At 39.1% G+C, this 18,587-nt stretch overlaps 1 protein-coding gene across 5 annotated transcripts in view; it reads right to left on the bottom strand.

Annotated features, from left to right (window-relative positions):
- The window catches only part of EPB41L4A (erythrocyte membrane protein band 4.1 like 4A), a 292,774-nt gene that overhangs the window by 4,449 nt on the left and 269,738 nt on the right, over positions 1-18,587 (bottom strand). For all 5 annotated transcript variants that reach the window (XM_019968015.2, XM_070796629.1, XM_070796630.1 and 2 more), the window contains 5 exons: positions 14,784-14,903; positions 5,206-5,253; positions 3,980-4,048; positions 3,275-3,385; positions 1,645-1,726 (listed from right to left, as the gene is read on the bottom strand). In XM_019968015.2, coding sequence (XP_019823574.2) covers positions 1,645-1,726; positions 3,275-3,385; positions 3,980-4,048; positions 5,206-5,253; positions 14,784-14,903 — 430 coding nt within the window. The remainder of the gene's footprint in view (positions 1-1,644; positions 1,727-3,274; positions 3,386-3,979; positions 4,049-5,205; positions 5,254-14,783; positions 14,904-18,587) is intronic.

Below are 18,587 nucleotides of genomic sequence, written 5' to 3'. Positions count from 1 at the left end.
TTTGGAGCCCCCAAAAATAAAGTCTCTCACTGTTTCCATCGTTTCCCCATCTATTTGCCGTGAAGTGATGGGACCAGATGCCATGATCTTAGTTTTCTGAATGTTAAGCTTTAAGCCAACTTTTTCACTGTCTTCTTTCACTTTCATCAAGAGGCTCTTTAGTTCTTCACTTTCTGCCATAAGGGTGGTGTCATCTACATACCTGAGGTTATTGATACTTCTCCTGGCAATCTTGATTCCAGCTTGTGCTTCCTCCAGCCCAGCGCTTCTCATGATGTACTCTGCATATAAGTTACATAAGCAGGGTGACAATATACAGCCTTGATATACTCCTTTTCCTATTTGGAACCAGTCTGTTGTTCCATGTCCAGTTCTAACTGTTGCTTCTTGACAACAGATTTTTAGGAGGCAGGTCAGGTGGTCTAGTATTCCCATCTCTTTAAGAGTTTTCCACAGTTTGTTGTGATCCACACAGTCAAAGACTTTGGCATAGAAGATGTTTTTCTGGAACTCTCTTGCTTTATCTATGATACAACAAATGTTGGCAATTTGATCTCTGGTTCCTCTGCCTTTTCTAAATTCATCTTGAACATCTGGAAGTTCACGGTTCACATACTGTTGAAGCCTGGTCTGGATAATTTTGAGCATTACTTTGCTTGTATGTGAGATGAGTGCAACTGTGCAATAGTTTGAACATTCTTTGGCATTGCCTTTCTTTGGAGGTGGAATGAAAACTGACCTTTTCCAGTCCTGTGGCCACTGCTGAGTTTTCCAAATTTGCTGGCAAATTTGAGTGCAACACTTTAACAGCTTCGTCAGCATCAACAGAAAATTGGTCCTTGCTCAAGTCATTAACAAAAATGAATCAAGTTAAGCACAGTGAATGGCAGATACGCTGAAGTCAGGGTTCTTAGGTTGTCCATGAACTTCTTGAATCGTATGCTCATGTGCTTGAAATATACGCTTACACACATTTTCATGGGAAAAAGACAGTAGTTATAATTGCCTCTCAAAGGGATCCATGATCTGAACAATCCACTGCGAACAACAAGCTGATACTGATCCATTATAAACATCACTGATACAAATCTATCCAGTAAGCTTATATAGCCTCCATCTTTTTCTGTCTTGTTAAATATACAGTGAGAGATGATGTCAAACACTTTGTTTGCTCCAGTGTTCCTCTGGTATAGCTATCTAATTCAGCTGAGTATTAAACTGCTTTTGTTAAGGAAGCTAGATGCTTTGCAATGTCCTTGAATTCCTCTTTGACCACATTTTTAATACATCTCCAGAACAAGTGTAACTCTCTTTGACTGAGAAGACAGAAATAAAATGGGAATAAAATGGGACTTCAGTAATTCTGCCTGCTATCAGTTAACAACAGAACATGGGTCCCCTTATCCTTATTTCTCTGACTCAAAAAAAAACTTACAATCTTTGTTTTCATTGGCTTTGCCCCAATTCTCACTTTAGAGTTTACACTACCTCTAGCTGTCACTTCAAACTTGCCAGGTTGTGCCTTGTCTTGACCACACACCCTTCCTTCCTTCCTTCTCCTTCCACGTTTTATACATGCTATTTTTTTAAACATGGAACCTCATCATCAATACAATACCCTCTTAAAACCTGATTATTTCCTACCTGATGAACTGTGGAACCACCAGAACCCTGAGCATCTGAAGAACGGGTCACAGGAAGTGGAGGTACAAGATCGGTTTTTGAACTGCAGAGAGTGAGTTTTAGAATTAATGACTGAGATAGTACCTAGAAGCACAATTTGAGTTGGTAAAAGGCTACAGCAAAATAAACAGGTTTTACATATCTTGCATTCCTTATAGTTACTAGTACAGTGCTTTACACAGAGAGGTATTTAATAAATGTTTCTGAATTAAGTTCAATGGGTTAAGTAACTTACCTCAAATCACAGCAAATAAATAGAAGAACCAAGAATAAATTGTAAGTATGTGCTTTTCTTACTGTGATATGTGTATAAATGGCTTTTTGATTTGTTTGTAAAGAAATATTTATTGGCCATGTATTTTTTTTTATTTAAAAAAAAAAAACAAACAGCTGTGGAGCTATGGACAGCAATGTTCTACATTTTACAAGCAAACAAAAAATTTAAAAAACAAAAACCTGACCTATATCTCTCTCTGATGGGCTAGTCTATCTCCCAATTTATTAATGTTTATTTTAGTTTTAAGCCTTAATGCTGAGTTTAATGGTTAATATTCCTACCCTGCAATATCAAGTACATGAATTTCCATGGGGCTCCCTGGTGGCTCAGTGGTAAAGAATCTGCCTGCAGTGCAGGAGACCCAGATTCGATCCCTGGGTTGGGAAGATCCCCTGGAGGAGGAATGACAACAGACTCCATTATTCTCGCCTGGACAATTCCATGGACAGAGGAGCCTGACGGGCTACAGACCATGATATCACAGAGTCAGACATGACTCTGTGACTAACACACAGACAGTACTTTCATAAATGGATGCATAATTATTTTATTAACACATCCATTTAAAATATAGCACTTATTGTGTTAAGCTGAAATACAGCTACTTTTCTCAAAAGAAAAACTAAACAACACAAAGAAACAAACTACTGTAACATAATATTTGCTATAGTAAAAGAAAATATAAAATGCCATCGATTCAAAAAGAAACTGTTATGCCAATTTCTCTCTAATATGGATGCATTTATTATTCAAAATAGAATAGTCATGCATTTTTTCTGTCTTCTAAAAGCTTCAGTGCATAGCTTGGAAGGGCAATGCATGCATGCTAAGTCACTTCATTTGTGTCCGACTTTATGCTACCCTATGGACTGTAGCCCACCAGGCTCCTCTGTCCATGAGGTTCTCCAGGCAAGAATACTGGAGTGGGTTCCTATGCCCTCCTCCAGGGAATCTTCCCGACCCAGGGATGAAACCTGTGTTTCTTATATCCCCTGCACTGGCAGGCAGGTGTTTTTTTTTTTTTTTTTTTACCACTAGCGCCAGCTGGGAAGCCCTTAGAAAGGCCATAATTCAGTATAATCATAGTCTAGGTCTGTGCTATCCAATATGGTTGCCACCAGCCACACATTGCTGCGTAAGTTTAAATTAATTAAAATTATAAATAATAGGTTTTTAGTTTCTAGGTCACACCAGCCACATTCCAAATACTCTATGTCCTCAGATACAGAACATTTCTATCACTGCAGACAGTTCTCTTGTGCTCTGCTGTCTGGAGCTGTGAAGGTGATGGCGTACTCACGCCTGCCCACTTACTTCACTTCTGAGAGGACGGACCGCTCTCCATCTGAGCACTGGGACCTGCGATGCTGGCGGTGGCTTCTCGGTGAGTGAGAATGCCGGATGCGGACTGGGTCACCTTGAGTCCTGAACAAGCAAAGACAAACCATGGAGACAAACACACCAGAAGTCAGAATGGGACCGAGTTGGGGTTTTCCTTAATATTGTAACTGTGAAGGAATATAACTGAGAGTTTTAAAAACTTGATCTCTCTGAGCTTGGAAAGCCTAAATGGCTTTCATTTCACAAGTTAACAAAAGAAAACTACCTCCATCATAACATGCAAATAAAACTTTATCATACAGTTGGCCCTTGAATAATGCTTGCTTAGGGATACCAACCCTGAGTGAAGTTGAAAATCCCCATACCCTGTTACAGTCTGAATCCATGGATTCAGCCAGTGAAGATCGTACAGTACTGCTGTACTTATTTAGTGGAAAACACCCAGTACAAGTGGACCACCTACAAATAGGCAGTGTATAGGAGAGAGAGTGACCTCAGTATAGAATGACAATAATTAGTTTTAATACACCCCTTTCTACTTCTTCTTCTATAGTTATTTTTACTTTTAGTTAAAATGTAAAGACAAAGCACTGAAAGGAATACCTCTGAAGAGTAAGAATGGATTACTCATTTACAAATATTAATAAAACTTTTTAAGAAAGATTTTCAAAGACATACTCTATTTTAGTGTATGGAATCTCTTTTAATTGTTCTTCTGACAGTCCAGATGGATCCACAAGCTCTTTTCTAGAAGGGAATGAGCAAGAGAATGAAAGTTTTGACATAAATACTAACACCATTTACAACTGGCAGGTGAGTTTTCACCTTTCTAATCTTGTCTCAGCTTTCTTTAAGAAAAAGAAAAGCTTTCTTTTCCAAAGAAAGCTGAGTGCCAAAGAATTGATGCTTTTCAACTGTGGTGTTGGGGAAGACTCTTGAGAGTCCCTTGGAGTGCAAGGAGATCCAACCAGTCCATCCTAAAGGAAATCAGTCCTGAGTGTTCATTGGAAGGACTGATGTTGAAGCTGAAGCTCCAATACTTTGGTCACCTGATGCAAAGAACTGACTCATTGGAAAAAACCCTGATGCTGGGAAAGACTGGAGGTGGGAGGAGAAGGGGACGACAGAGGATGAGATGGTTGGATGGCATCACCGACTTGATGGACATGAGTTTGAGTAAGCTCCGGGAGTTGGTGATGAGCAGTGAGGCCTGGAGTGCTGCGGTTCATGGAGTAGCAAAGAGTCAGACACAACCGAGCGACTGAGCTGAACTGAATCTTGTCTTATAACACAGTGTTAATAAAACTAATAGAGATATAAGCCAGGAATGAAGATTAAGAAAACTAGGGTCCATTTGGGACATCCTTGACAGTCTTGGGAAGGGACTCTGCCTTCTAATGAAGGGGGTATGGGTTCAATCCCTGGCCAGGGAACTAAGATTCCACATGCTGCAGCCAAAAACTAAAACATAGACATAAATAAAGCTTAAAAAAAAAAAAAAAAAAACACTAGTATGTATTTAAGGGAAAAATGGAAGGAAAACCTTTTCAGTAGCTCTTCTACCCTCTTGCAGTTTTTCTTTATTCAGGATATAGATGACTCGCCAGTATCTCCTATCTCCCTAAAAAGATCTGCTTCTCTCTCCTGTAGCAGGTGTCTTTTCCTTGGTATTTATTTATACAGTGTTGGCCTGTCTGAGGCTCATTTACAGGCAAGGCTGACTGGCCTCAGGAGAGATGGCGGGCTGCCTGCTGAGGTCTGCTGGCCGCTGAGGCACCACCGCTGAGTGCCGGGCTCCACACAGTGATGGCAGTGAAGACCACCTCGCAGGCTTCAGCCCGAGCTGCGTCTCTGTGTCCTTATAAGTGCCTTCAAACCACGTGAGTTTTAAAAACAGTACTCACTGGATATGCTTCCATAGCTCTTCTTTCGCTTGGATATCGGGACTCCTCCTATAAATAGAAAGACCAACACTCATCTCTGCACACATGCTTCATCCAATGATCTAATCTCTAACTTCAGCAGAGCCACAATATTACCAGTTTCCAGACTGTGATGTTCTTATCTGCCAGCTGATACCAGACAAGGAAAGGCTGAACAGGAAGAGCTAATGTGGGATGGTTAGCACAAAGATACCAGATAATTTATCTGCTAGTTCACTAAAAAAAAAAGAAAAGACATAAAAATCAGCCACAACCAGGGCTCCATTTAATGAAGAGCTTAGCAGTAGCGGGGCGAATCTACGCACTCTCCAGTGGTGGTTTTACAATGAAGACTGATTGGAGGCTTCTGTTTCTGGTCCTTCTAACTACTTCTCAGTTAAATCAAAAGAACTAACCGTGACTGTATTAACATGGAGAAGTCCCAATGTGATCTGTGATTACGTAGTAGAAGCAACACCACAAGGGAAAAGAAAATGGTGGGACAGCCAGGCTGGCAGACCGTGTGCCGCTGACTCACTGTCCTTTTTCGCTGCATCTGACACTGCATTTCTGGGTGAAGATGTGGGTTCACAAGGACGGGAGCATGTCCGTGGCCCATGCTGCCGTCTTCCCATATGCCCTTCTCCACCCCGTCTATAGACTGTACAAATTTCTCCTCTAGGAACTACTTGAATAGAAACCGCAACACTATGTTTAACTTTCTAGAATGAGAAATTCAAAGCCAGCATTCAGGTGTTCAAGGTCCCCATAGCAGTGAGAGCTAGAAATCTATGATCACAGCAACTGTTGCCACAGAATGTTTTTTTTTTTTTTTTTTCCCCTAGTGAGAAAATGATAAGATCAGTCCTTTCAAGAGAACTAAGTTCTAACAAAGGCCCAAAGAAAAGACCTAAACTCCAACAATTAAAATGTCCACAGCAAACAAAGCCACCGATACGCTCTCCTGTGGAATTTTAAATTTATAATCTGTATCAGCATTTCTGGGCTCAATATCACTTTCAGCATATGAAATTATCATTGCTTTTTCACTTTTCTTGGTTAATAAGGGCATCACTGAGACATTCTGGTAGGTCTTTCTGAGTCCACAGAATACAATAAACTACTTTCTCACAACTGAATTGACTAAGTAGTTTTTTCCCTTTGTAGAGAAAGAAAAAAAATTCTGCAGACCTTTTAATCCACTCAAAAGGAGTCAAAACACAGAAGATAAGGGAAAGGGAACAAAGCCTTGGTCTCAGACATATAAAATATGGTATTGTTAAAGGTAGAGTTTGTTATCAAAAATAAAATTGTAGGCTTAAAAAACTTAAAATGCTTCTTTGGAAAAATCTCCTATATGGGATCTGCCTTTCCTACACGGCTGATCTTGTTCACTAGACGATACATTAGCCCAGTCAACTATACTGCCGGATAGAAGGTACTAATATTGAAAAGTTCTGTTTATATACAGAAAGATGAAAGATGGTTCCATTGTAATTATACACCAGCATCTGATTTTCACAGGAAGTCACCCAACAATCCTCAGTATTACATAGCATCTAGGTTAGGAAGCGATTCTGCTGGGAATCACGCTTGTTTCAGGACGGTGCAGTGCTGAGGCTGTCTTAAGGGCAGGGTATGTTGACACCCCACTGCTGACACTGGGGTCAGATGTCATCCATGGTTGTTGGGCGCTGTCTTGACCACCATAGGATGATTAGTAGTGCCTATGAACAGGGAGGCCTGGCGCGCTGCGGTTCGTGAGGTCGCAGAGTCGGACACGACTGAGCGACTGAACTGAACAACCTTGACACCTAGATGCCAGTAACACCCTCCAGTGAGGCAACCAAAAACGTCTCCAGACTTCACCAAGTGTCCTCTGGGAGGAAAGACTATCCCAGGGTAAAAACCACTGGTCAATGGTATGATACGGTAGTACAACAGCCAAAGTCTGGTGAGGAAAGGAAGAGGCCAAATGATCGTAAAGCTCCATTTTATGTGGGTACTGAATATCGCTGGATAGAATGACACTGTAACAGGAACTATTTAAATCTTAAAAGAATGAAGGAAATGTCATAATTTGATAGCAGGAGGGAGGAGGGGAGGAGAATGACAAAATGAGGGGCAAGGAGGACACGTTCCCCAAGGCTGCCAACCCTAGGCCTACTGGTAGAAAATGGTAAATGTGAGCAAAATACAAAAAGCTGATAACAACAGATATTTCTGAGTGTTGGAATTGCACCTAATTTTATTTTCTTATTTACATTTTCCTATAGTCTGATTTTTTTTCTTTTAGCCAAGAGAATTTCTTACCTTAATTATCAGAAAAGAAAAAAAATAAGGTTATTTTCATGTTTTATACTTATGGATGATTCACATTGTTGTACAGCAGAAACCAACCCAAAAATTGTAAAGCAATTATCCTCCAATTAAAAATTTTTTAAAATTACAATTGGGGGGAGGAATAAATTAAGAGCTTGAGATTAATATATACATACTGCTATATATAAAATAAACAAGGACTTATTGTACAGCACAGGGAACTATATTCAGTATCTTGTAAGAACCTATAAGGGAAAAGAATCTGAAAAAGCACACACGTGTTACTGAATCACTCTGCTGTTCACCCGAAACCAAAACAACACTGCAAATCAGTGACACTTCAATTTTTTAAAAAGTTATTAATGCTGCAATTCCACAAGAAACGTCTTTCATTCACATCTCAGAAAAATTGGGAAAATGTTATCTGAAAAGAGGGCTTCCCCGGTGGCTCAGTGGTAAAGAATCCACTTGTAATGCAGGAGTCTCAGGCTCTATCCCTGAGTTGGGAAGATCCCCTAGAGGAGGATATGACAACCTATTCCAGTATTCTTGCCTGGAAATCATATGAATAGAGGAGCCTGGTGGGCTGCAGTCCGTCCATAGCGTCATAAAGAGTCAGACACAACTGAGCTACTGAGCACTTATCTTAAAAGAACATTAGTCCTTCCAGACATAAATATTGGTTCTAAAAGATTCAGAAATTTAGTCTACATGTTTAAATGCTATGGTACCATAACAGTCATGTATTTAACCAAACTAAGTTCTGAAATGCCAGCAGTTTTAAAAAACATTAAGTCAGGGAAAAGTCCCAAAGCTAAAAGAAAAAAAAATGCTAATTTCCTCCAATTGCTAGACAACCTGCGATTTAATAAATGTAAACACAGGTTACATGCTAATGAGAACTGTATAATTTTTATGCTGACATCTGCATGCATTTCATCAATAATTTAGGATGATCTCATGATGTGCAACTCAACATTGATTTGTGGATTCTGAAAGCTGTGGGATTTTAACTGCCATTTTTCTTAACTTAAAGGCCCTTAATTATGCAGGTGTTTTACTTGAACTCACCAAATAAATTTCTAAGAAAACAGAACCATGAGTTTCCACAGGTACAATGTATATAAAACACATACATGCAGTCCAATATTAGCCCAATATTTTTCAAAAAACATCCTTCATACACACCTTATACCAATAACTCAAATTAATATTACCTTTCAGAGAGATCTCTTTGATAAGACATCATAGAAATAATTTTTCTTTTTTCCATATAGTCTTTTTCTATATCCCCAAACACTATCTAGAAAATAGTATAACATATGCTGCTGCTGCTGCTGCTAAGTCACTTCAGTCGTGTCCAACTCTGTGCGACCACATAGGCGGCAGCGCACCAGGCTCCCCCGTCCCTGGGATTCTCCAGGCAGGAACACTGGAGTGGTTTGCCATTTCCTTCTCCAATGCATGAAAGTGAAAAGTGAAAGTGAAGTCACTCAGTCATGTCCGACTCTTAGCGACCCCATGGACTGTAGCCGACCAGGCTCCTCCATCCACGGGATTTTCTAGGCAAGAGTACTAGAGTGGGGAGCCATTGCCTTCTCCGTAACATATAATATGTGCTATATATTATAGTAGAGTGTTATTCACTCAGCTGTGTCCGACTCTCTGTGACCGCATTATAACCCACCAGGCTCCTCTGTCCATGGAATTCTCCAGGCAAGAATACTAGAGTTGCCATTCCCTTCTCCAGGGAGCCAGAGATTGAACCTGGCTCTCCCACATTGCAGGTAAATTCTCTACCATCTGAGCCACCAAGGAAGTCCATATTATAGTACATAGTATACTATATTTTGTATACTATATTATGCTGAAAAAAATACATATGACAGTATTTGACTTATTTTTGGGATCACTGCCAATAGAAGGAAATTTAGAGTTGAAAATATGTTACTAAAACAATCAATTTTATAAAACACCTTTATTTAAAACATTCAGAACACTTAACTCAGTAATTGCTTATCAAATTCCTGAGTGGTCAGAATAGGTATGATTATGCAATGTCTTAAATCTTCTCCTCCTTCCCTCTCCCCCTCTAAGAATTAAAGAAAGATTAGAAAGCCACAGAGCCCAGAAACCTAGTTGCTGAAGATCACTCAGGAGTCACTTCCAGGAACTTCATGCTAAATCTTTATCTAAGGCATCAGACTTCTGTTTTGTGTGTAACTGGGAACATCATTCCACTCTGACAACCTCATCTTTCACTGTTTTTCATAGAAGTAGTAAGACATTATTGCCACCAGAGGGAGCCTGAGCCTTCGTACACATACAAGTTGAACCTGTAAGAACTTACTGTTTGAACTTCCATGTCTTTTCCAAATATCCCAGTAAATAAAAAAATTCACCCATGTAGAAAAGAAGTTTCATTTAAGTTTCCCAATCAATGTCTTGGCAATGAAGCTGAAAAATAAACTAGATAGGACCATTCCCACATTCAAGTAAATTATATCCAATCATATTTCAGTTTATGTGTTTTAGGAAAGAGGATTTTGTATTTTCTACAACTGTGTATCTCTGGTATTTAATAATGAACACGATTTTCTAGTTTTTCACTGGAGATTTAAAAAAACAATGAGTGAATCATGTGTGAATGATATATCATAACATTCTAAATCCTCAGTGGATACCTCTCTATGGGCAATTGACACACATGACCATAGCAATTCAAGAATAGGGGAGTAACTGACAGATATGTGGCTTACTAAGTATCTTAAATGCTACATACACTTACAAATATTGATACATCTAAAGAACAATTTTAATTTCTTTCTTCAGATTGCTGCTCTACGTTTTCACTTAAAAGAAAGAAAAGCTGTGGTGGTTCCTAGAGATTCCTAAATTCTCAAATTCTAGTTCTAATGTGAGTGACCTCAACCTGCTCTCTTTTCTCAGCTCTTCCCCATTTCAAGGGGAAAAAAATCAAGTAACTTATTTATACGGATACACTGAGACCTGGAGAACTTACTAATTATAGTAATTGCAATTGTGAGTATTTATGCTGTCACTTGACATATATGATTTGACTTAATGTTCAGCAAAATCTCTTCAGGATGGTATCATCATACATGACACTAAGAAGTTCATGGAGATGAGGTAATAAGCTAACATTCAGAGGCCCAGAATGCAGACATAGGTCTGTTCTTAACAACAGCACCAATCAGATATTTTCTTAACTGTCAACTAAACCTTGGGTTTTTGATGTCATGACTCAAATAGAAGGCAGAGTCCAGTTTGTCCTAAATAAAGTAATGAACAATCTTGCAGAATTTTAACACTTCTGTCTAACAGCCTACCTGACATTTCCGTTTGAGCGCCAACTTGGTTTTTCAAACCTAATGAAACAGAAACCTTAACACTTCCCACAGACACCAGACCATCTCTCTCCATCTCATGGATGAAGTATGTAAAAAGGCATGGCTACTCACTTAATCTGTCAGCTCCAAAGTTCATCCACACTATCCCTCACACTATGAACCCATTAGCTTTCCTTCCAAAATGTGTATTCATCCACTTCACTTCCACCACCACCACAATCTTCTCTGAGTTAAAACCACCTCACACTTGGACCACTGAAAAATTTTTTTAAATTGCTCTTCCTGCTTCCTTTCCTTTCTCAATCTGCTTTTAACTCAGCAGCCAGAGCAACTTCTGAAAGAATTACTCTTCAAATTTATATTTTTTTGTTAACTGTACTTTGGCCATATCAGCTATAATCGAGTTCAATTAGAAAGTCATACCACAAACATTTGATAAGTCTTTTTATGGTTTGTTTTAAAAACTAAATTCCAGAAAGGTACATATCATACTATTTACATGATTCTATCACACAATTGCATTGTTCTGAGATAACCCTCTCTCTGGTCTGATATTTTTATCATGTAAGATTTAAAAGAAAGTTTAAACCCCAAATATTAATAATTATATGACCCATAAGTATCCTAAACACTCAATTTAAGTTATAGATGGTCAGACTATATTTTTTTTAAAAATTTTAAGACAAATTACTGCAATCTACAAGAGATCAAGAGATGGGCTTTAATCATAAAGATATACTTAGGCCTAAAATAAAAGTCACTTCAGTCATGTCCGACTCTTTGTGACCCTATGGACTATACAGCCAACCAGGCTTCTCTGTCTATGGGCTTCTCAGGCAAGAGTAAGGAGCGGTTGCTATTTCCTCCTCCAGGGGATCTTCCTGACCCAGGGACTGCACCTGCCTCTGTTATGTCTCCTGCATTGGCCGGTGGGTTCTTTACCACTAGCGCCACCTGGAAAGCAGTAGCTCAGCTGGTAAAGAATCTGCCTGCGATGTGGGATACCTGGGTTTGATCCCTGGGTCAGGAGGATCCCCTGGTTAGGGAATGGTTACTGACTCCAGTATTCTTGCCTGGAGAATTCCATGGACAGAGGTTACAGTCCATAGGGTCACAAAGAGTTGGACACAACTGAGTGACTTTCACTTTCCTACAACATGTAAAGAGTGAGCATGAACAAAGTATAATGGCTATATATAAGTACACATATACATATACACACAAAAGTTTGTGGCTAAAATGGATACAGAGAAAGGAATAGTACCAGAATAAAAGACATGTCACAATGATAAAAAGTTTATCAGGTAGACCAAAAAAAAACACACTTTTTTCCCCCACAAATATGTGTGTACCTAATGCCAGAGCTTCACACTAATCTGAAACAAGAACTGACAGAACTAAAGAGTAAAACAGAAAAATCCACAATTATTGGAAATTTTAACATCTCTCTCAATGACTGATTGAAAAGTAGACAAAGAAATCAGCAAAGTCACAGAGCATCTAGACAACATTCTCAGTTAACTAGATTCACCTGACATTTGTAGACTATACCCAACAACTGAGAATGACTCTCTTCAAGTCCATCATATCATTCATCGTTAAAGACTATATGCTAGCTCTTAAGATAGATCTCAATAAATTTGAAATGATTGAAATCTTACAGATCTTAACCAAAATACAAGTAAATTAGAAATTAATAGTAATTTGATATGTAGAAAATCTCCAAATACTTGGAAATTAAATAACACACTACTAAAAAAAAACAAGGTCAAAGAAATCACAGATTTCAGTGTCACCTTAAGAAGATTAAAAAAAGAGCAAATAAAAGACAAAATACATAGAAGAAAGTAATAAAGAGTAGAAATCAATGAGTGGTTAACAGACAAAGAAAATCAACAAAACCCAGAATTAGTTCTTTGAAAAACTAGAAAACATAATTAAGGAGAAAATTAAAAGAAGAAACAATTTATCCACATCAGGAATGAAAGAGGTAATATCACAACAGATGTTCAAAGGACACTAAAAGAATTCTCATAAACAAATTTTTTATTAAAAGATGACAACTTAGATAAAAGGAACAAATTCTTTTAAAAACACATACTACTGAAACCTACACATAACAAGCGGACACAATCTTAACAGCCCAGTATCTGTTAAAGAATTTCAGTTTGTACTTTAAGACTTACCACAAAGAAAGTTCATGGAAGGGTTGGTTTCCTGGGTAAGTTATATCAATATTTATGGAAAGAATACTGTTAATTTTATACTCTCAGAAAATAGAGAAAACAAGGGAAAATTCCTAAACTATTTTAAATGACCAGCATACCCCTGTTTAAAAAAAAAAAAAAAAAACTGACACAAATGCTACAAGAATTGTAAACCAGAATCTCTCATGAACATGTGGAAAAAAAATCTTAACAAAATATTAGATAGAAAGTGGCAATATATGGAAAGGATAGTAGGTTTATTGGGCATTTAACCCAGGAATGCAAGGATGTATCACTCAAAGCTCAGTCAATGTAATTCCTCCACTGACAGAATAAAGAAAACCCATACCCGAGACACTATCTCTCCTTCCACGTGTAGGCAACACGAGACATCTACCTACCCAGGATCATAAAGGGATATAGGTAGTTAGTCCCAGCTCACTTTTCATTTTAAAAATGTATGCTTTGGAGCTTCACTGGGATGGTTCAGCTATAAAGAATCCATCTGCCCATGCGGGAGACATGAGTTCGATCCCTGGTCCAGGAAGGTCCCGCATGCGGTAGAGCAATCAGGCCTGTGCACCACAACTCCCGAGCCTGTGCTCCAGAGTGCAGGAGCCACAAGCATGGAAGCCGACATGCCCTACAGGCCACACTCCACAAGAAGAGACGCTACTGCAATGAGAAGCCAGCCGACTGCAGCTGGAGTGTAGCCCCCACTCGGCGCAGCCAGAGAACAGCCTGCGCAGCGACAAAGACCCAGTACAGCCAAATAAACAATACATTTTAAAAGTATGCATTTTTTAAAAAGGCATCATTGGGGGCCACTCTCACCTTTTAAAATGGGTCACATTCTCTCCATGGAATATGCCCATCTCCCGGGGCCTCTCACCTTCTGGGGTGGCCCATACTCAAGTCTATGAAGTGCATATCCATAGACAGAATACATAAAGCTGCTTTCCCTCTTAGTTCTTGGAGCACAGTCCCCTTGTCTGCCCACTTATATCTCTCGTAAGTGCCCTATATTAATAAATCTACTTCTTGCTCATCAAAAAAAGAATGAGATGCTTTGGAACAAGAGGTGGGAGTGGGGAGTCTAAATCTGGATGATGCATATTTTTTTTTAAGTATAAACATTATCAGTTCAAAAAAAATTGATCTGGGGGACTGGCAATCTCATCATCATGGGATAATTGAGCTCACGCTTAGCATTGCCTAGCTGGGACATAATGAATCACTCACTGACAACTGCTCACAAATGGTAATTTGATGGGAAGTTAGTCATTGCTAGTTCAACCTGGACCAAGGCTTCAGACGAGAGAAGCAGCAGGTATTTCACCAACAGTCTGGCTCCAGAACAAAGGAGACTTCCTACTTACTCAGCTGAATATACACTTTTGTTTAAAAACAAAACAAAACATGATTTTGATAGCCTTGTGTTTAAGATATTTTGCTTTGGCTGTGCTCTAACTTCTACCCCTTTAGAGATAGTTGATGAGTGTCACAATAAAACAAAGTAAATATGACAGATATAGGATAATTGTGATAAACCTGAACCACTTTAGAAGACCTCAAAAGAGACAGTCCAATGCGCCCCAGAATCCACATGCTACCAAAACTTCTGAGCTTTTTAATTCAGGCATAAAGAGGGAGCACATACGAGCGAGATCTGTGTCTGGATCGTCTATTGTTCGGGTCCGCTTGGTTTTTCTCCTTTTGTCTCCTTAATACAGCTTCCCACTGTGGCGCCGAATCAACCATATCATTCTCCTGCCGTATTCTGAAAAGAAACAACGTTCACCTAAAGTTAACACCCATACATGTGTTACCTTTATCAGTTCATCCTAAATGTGCTGTCAAAAAGTATCAAAGTTATCAAAAAGGTCAAAGGTCAAAGGTGTCAAAGGTATCAAAAAGTTATTAAGTAAGCTGTTTATAAGTTATTAAGAAATGAAATGCAGATGACACCACCCTTATGGCAGAAAGTGAAGAGGAACTAAAGAGCCTCTTGATTAAAGTAAGAGAGGAGAGTGAAAAAGTTGGCTTAAAGCTCAACATTCAGAAAACTAAGATCATGGCATCTGGTCCCGTCACTTCATGGCAAATAGATGGGGAAACAGTGGAAGACTTTATTCTGGAGGGCTCCAAAATCACTGCAGATGATGATTGCAGCCAAGAAATTAAAAGACGCTTACTCCTTGGAAGGAAAGTTATGACCAACATGCTACTGCTGCTGCTAAGTCACTTCAGTCGTGTCCGACTCTGTGCGACCCCACAGACGGCAGCCCACCAGGCTCCCCCGTCCCTGTGATTCTCCAGGCAAGAACACTGGAGTGGGTTGCCATTTTCTTCTCCGATGCATGAAAGTGAAAAGTGAAAGTGAAGTCACTCAGTCGTGTCTGACTCTTAGCAACCCCATGGAAGGCAGCCCACCAGGCTCCTCCATCCATGGGATTTTCCAGGCAAGAGTACTGGAATGGGGTGCCATTGCCTTCTCCATGACCAACCTAGACAGCATATTAAGAAGCAGAGACATTACTTTGTCAACAAAGGTCCATCTAGTCAAGGCTATGGTCTTTCCAGTGGTCACGTATGAAAGCTAGAAATTCAAACAGTTAAATATGGTGGCATAATGCCTTGGCAGTGGGGTAGGCACAGAACGTTCTGGTTACGCTGCTAGCATGTTTAAGAGAGAATGAGGGCTGAGCACTCAGTGTGGCCAGGGTCCTGGCAGGGAGAACAAACCAAGGGAAAGTGAAGCTGGGGGGAGAAGGGGCTGGGGGTACAGGCACTTGTCATGTGAGGTCAGGGGACAATATTATCAATCCTGTCAGTTTTCAAAAGATAATCTACAAATCTGGATCTTTTTTTAATGAACTCTTTAATTTTTTAAGTAATGGCAATCAATTATGAGTGTGAAGATACTGAACAGACCTAGCAAAAACCATCATGGACCACACCCAGTCTGCAGATACATCAAGTCTTTCTAAAAACAAGGGTGAGGAGTTACAGGGGAGAGAGGGAAACAAGTATTAAATTAAAGCAAGTGCATACTTAATGTGTAAATAATGTCTAGAATGCACTGATGCTGTAAAGCCATGAGTATTTCTTGCAAAAATCAGACAACTGTTATCTGAATCTTTAACTCTGACTTTATGTAATTTCTTGAGGAAGCCACTCCAGGCTGTTTCTTTCACACTGCTGCTCCCAGGACATGGGAGAGCAGCATGGCATCACACAGTAATCATCCAGTACTCGGACTGCATGAGCATAACTGTCTCAAAAGAGAAATGAAAAGAATAGGCAAGTCTGGAGTCATTTCTTTCACTGAACAGATGTCTTTTGGTTGCCCTCTTACAGCACTGTGGGATGGTTATCTGGATTTGCTTATAATGCAGATCAGTAGACAGTGACAAATATTCATCTCACTTAAACAGAGACAAAGGAAAGCAAATTCAAGTTTAAAAAAAAAACTAAAAGTAGCTTAAAAGGAAAAAGCTATTTAAATCTCTCTATATTAAAGAGGAATTGTGTTACGTAAAAACTTATCTGTAACACACTTCAAGTCTTTGAACTGTATCTATTTCCTCACTAAAGCTTTCATTTCTATTATTTGAATATTATTAACAGGATACAATCATGGTATTTTTTACAAATTCAAGAACATAGTTCCCTCTCTCATGGTATATCCAAAGGAAATTAAAATTGAACATATGTGGTTATGAATTTGAACATTAGAAATAGCTAAAGAAAAATATGAGAAGATATATGAATATTAGACATAGCTAAAGAAAAATATGAGAAGATATACGATTCAAAGTCATATGATTATTAATAATTATTTGAGACACTGTTATTTTTTATATTTTGACTACATATACAAACACATACGTATATGGATTTTCATAGCCAAAACCTACACCTCCGAGCCATTCGCTGTATCACATGACAGCCAGGGACCAACCAGACCTGCTGGGGGAGCACTGTCCTGTACACCCCCAGGACTGAGGAGTCCAAAGTTAGGAAGAGGTGGTCAGTGGGAAGGTGTCAGGCTGGCAAGGAGATAGCTCCCTTCTCACAGGAACCCACACCTTGCGTTGCCCGGGGATAGACGCAGAACCAGGTCCGTGTGGCTCCCAAGCCTGGAGTCTTCTAGATGCAGCTTCCATTCTGAGCTAAATGACTGTATAGTTCATGGACAGGACTACATTTCACTAATTTTGTTTTTATCAGTTAAGTCAGAACCTGTAAATATTTTTGAGGGGTCAGGTGTGCCAGCAAGGGTGAAACCTGACTGAGGCAAACATACTTTTGCGAGAAGAACATTCCCTAGACATTTCAAAGGAAGCACAAGGAGTATATGCTCCTTCTTCTGTTGTGGACTTTAGCTAGCTACCTTCATGCTGAGGCTTTTCTCTGGTAACAGAAATGAAAACTCCTACTTCCAGTACCTTACTAGTAATAAGAACCATATCAGAAAGAATTTCAGACTGTGGCCTGTACCTTTAACTTCTATCTTCCTAATCAAATAGTTGAAAGTGAGGGCAATGAAACCCTGTCAGTTAATATCCTTGGGACCCACATGTTCCAGAGACAGATGCCCTCTACCGGTGATACAGCTTCATAAATATTCTAACAAGGTGCATTAAAAATGTAAGGCTCATTGCAGAGTCACAACAGAAGCACATTTTCCTGAGTAATGGGTGGTGTGGCCGCCTTAGTCTGTAATGAAGTTTGAAATTACACCCTTACAAAAGGCCTCTGGTTAATGGTACCTCATTACAAGAGTGAAAGTGTCATTTCTTCCATCACTGACCTGCTCCGGAAAATACAGATGCTACTTGGAAAGGAAAAATCCTACCCTTAAAGGCAAGAATACTGTAATACTCAGTCCTTAGGAGGCAGAGGTTAACTGTTTTGTTTATGCATAAGTAACTAAAGAAATCTTTACATGTACAACACATATCCTATAACGGTTCTATTTTGTGAGTCTCATTTCTCCTGAGACGTGGGACACACAGAGTATTGGGTTTTGCTTCTTTCCTGATAGATTTTAATTTTAATGCAGGAATTTAAATTATGAAGAATAAAAATACTGTAAGCATTATATTGATACAGGGCCTTTTGAAAAGTCAAAATGTTTTCTATTTTGACTTTTTACAGTCATGAAAGTGTTAAGGGGGGAAAGAGTCCGTTGCATTTTTTACTGGGAATATATTCATTTTCAAATGTTATATTTAAAGTTGAACCTCAAAAATGCTAAACATTTCTTTCCTGTATCCACTAAGGCAATAACTCTACATATCATATTTTGTCTATTTCCTCAGTACAACTAAGAAGACTTAACAGCTAGACTAAGAAGCCTAACCATAAGAAGGCTTTTTTTTTTTAATTCTCCATCATTTTATGTTTTTTTGGCTATGCCACATAGCATGCGGGATCTTCGTTCCACAACAGGGATGGA

Source organism: Bos indicus, chromosome 10 (assembly GCF_029378745.1).
Source record: "Bos indicus isolate NIAB-ARS_2022 breed Sahiwal x Tharparkar chromosome 10, NIAB-ARS_B.indTharparkar_mat_pri_1.0, whole genome shotgun sequence".
NCBI classification, from domain to species: Eukaryota; Metazoa; Chordata; class Mammalia; order Artiodactyla; family Bovidae; genus Bos; species Bos indicus.
Note: the sequence above shows the minus strand (reverse complement) of the source record. Positions and strands in the feature narration are given on the sequence as shown.